At 40.2% G+C, this 1,325-nt stretch overlaps 1 protein-coding gene across 1 annotated transcript; it reads left to right on the top strand.

Moving 5' to 3' along the window:
- Nucleotides 1-243: 243 nt before the first annotated feature.
- Nucleotides 244-1,275, top strand: LOC111387025. Its single transcript, XM_023011544.1, has 3 exons — nt 244-437; nt 519-601; nt 976-1,275. Exons 1-3 carry the CDS (start codon nt 326-328, stop codon nt 1,258-1,260), a joined length of 480 nt encoding a protein of 159 aa, XP_022867312.1. The 5' UTR covers nt 244-325; the 3' UTR covers nt 1,261-1,275.
- The last annotated feature ends 50 nt before the right edge of the window (nt 1,276-1,325 follow it).

Below are 1,325 nucleotides of genomic sequence, written 5' to 3'. Positions count from 1 at the left end.
ATTTTCCCCCTTCCAAATTTTCCTTTTAAAAATTTAGTTCTGATATGATGCAGCCCGTATGAGAACACGGGTCTTTTGAACCCAATCGAAGCCCACTTTCCATCGAGACCCAGCAAACTCCAATAATGACATAACCAAAAAAATCTGATTCTCCAGATGTAAAGTCGGTGCATAGCTACGGCCCACAGACAATCCAAAACCATTGTGTATAAATATGTCCATCCCCAATCCCATCCCAAAACTCTGCATTTTGGTTCTGCCCCACAGTCTCAATTTGCAATTTCTGTAAGTCCACACAAACCTACACAAAAGTCTCACCACCCTTATGGAATCCATCGCGACCATCGTCTCCTCCCCTTTTTCTCCCCCAATTTTCTCACCCAAATTCAAAGATTCTTCTCCCCGTCGTCTCATCCGTTTCTCCGCTCCCCCCAAAAGTAAGTTTCCCAAGTTTACCTTTTTAATCCACCCCGTTTTTCGATTATCCTAATTTCTAAAACTTTTTTTTGCCTTGTCAGATGACGGGAACGGACCTGATTTCAAACCGGACTCCACTGAATCCAGCCTTGTTCCCATCCTCAGCAATCGTACCCTCTCTAAGGTATTTATAATTGGGTATCCTCAGCTTTGTATAGTTTTGAAAATACTAGGGTTATTTTTAATTGGGTATTTAGAATTTAATTGGTAAGTTGTACAAATTTTGAAGATAAAAGGGTGATATTGGTTTGGTGTTTAGCATTTAACTATAAATTTTTAAGATATGAGGGTTATTTTTTGGTTGGGTATTTAGAATTTAATCGGTAAGTTGTAAAAGCGTTTAAGATGATTTTGATCGGGCATTTAGAATTTAATGGCATTTGTTTGAAGTTCGATGATACTTGGTCTAGAATTGGATTTTAATTTGTATTTTGCATAAAATTTGAGGATAAAAGGTGGATTTTTTTATGGGGGGTTTTGGGTACTTTTTCTTGGCAGGATGCAGCAATTGGATTGGTATTGAGTGCGGCCAACGTAAGGGGATGGACAACCGGTTCGGGCATGGAAGGTCCAACGGTTCCTGCTGGGTCAGAATCTCAATCAATGGAGCAGGTATCTACCTTCCCATGGTCTCTGTTCACCAAGTCTCCACGGCGGCGTATGCGTGTGGCATTCACATGCAACGTCTGTGGTCAACGCACCACTCGCGCAATCAACCCGCATGCCTATACCGATGGTACCGTCTTCGTACAGGTATTTATATGTACCTGCATATATTTATGAATGTATACAAGTTTGTTTAGCTTTGTATTCTAATTAATGGAGATGATGTTGTTTTTGTTTCTTTT

The sequence above is a fragment of the Olea europaea genome, unplaced genomic scaffold, assembly GCF_002742605.1.
Source record: "Olea europaea var. sylvestris unplaced genomic scaffold, O_europaea_v1 scaffold3844, whole genome shotgun sequence".
NCBI classification, from domain to species: Eukaryota; Viridiplantae; Streptophyta; class Magnoliopsida; order Lamiales; family Oleaceae; genus Olea; species Olea europaea.
This window is presented reverse-complemented; position numbering and strand designations above follow the sequence as displayed.

Bases quoted from the DNA above. Each gene is read 5' to 3' on its own strand.
- LOC111387025 (XM_023011544.1), top strand. From the start codon at position 326: ATGGAATCCATCGCGACCATCGTCTCCTCCCCTTTTTCTCCCCCAATT. The intron at 438-518 runs GTAAGTTTCCCA...TTGCCTTGTCAG, and splicing joins TTTCTCCGCTCCCCCCAAAA to ATGACGGGAACGGACCTGAT. The intron at 602-975 runs GTATTTATAATT...TTTTCTTGGCAG, and splicing joins GCAATCGTACCCTCTCTAAG to GATGCAGCAATTGGATTGGT.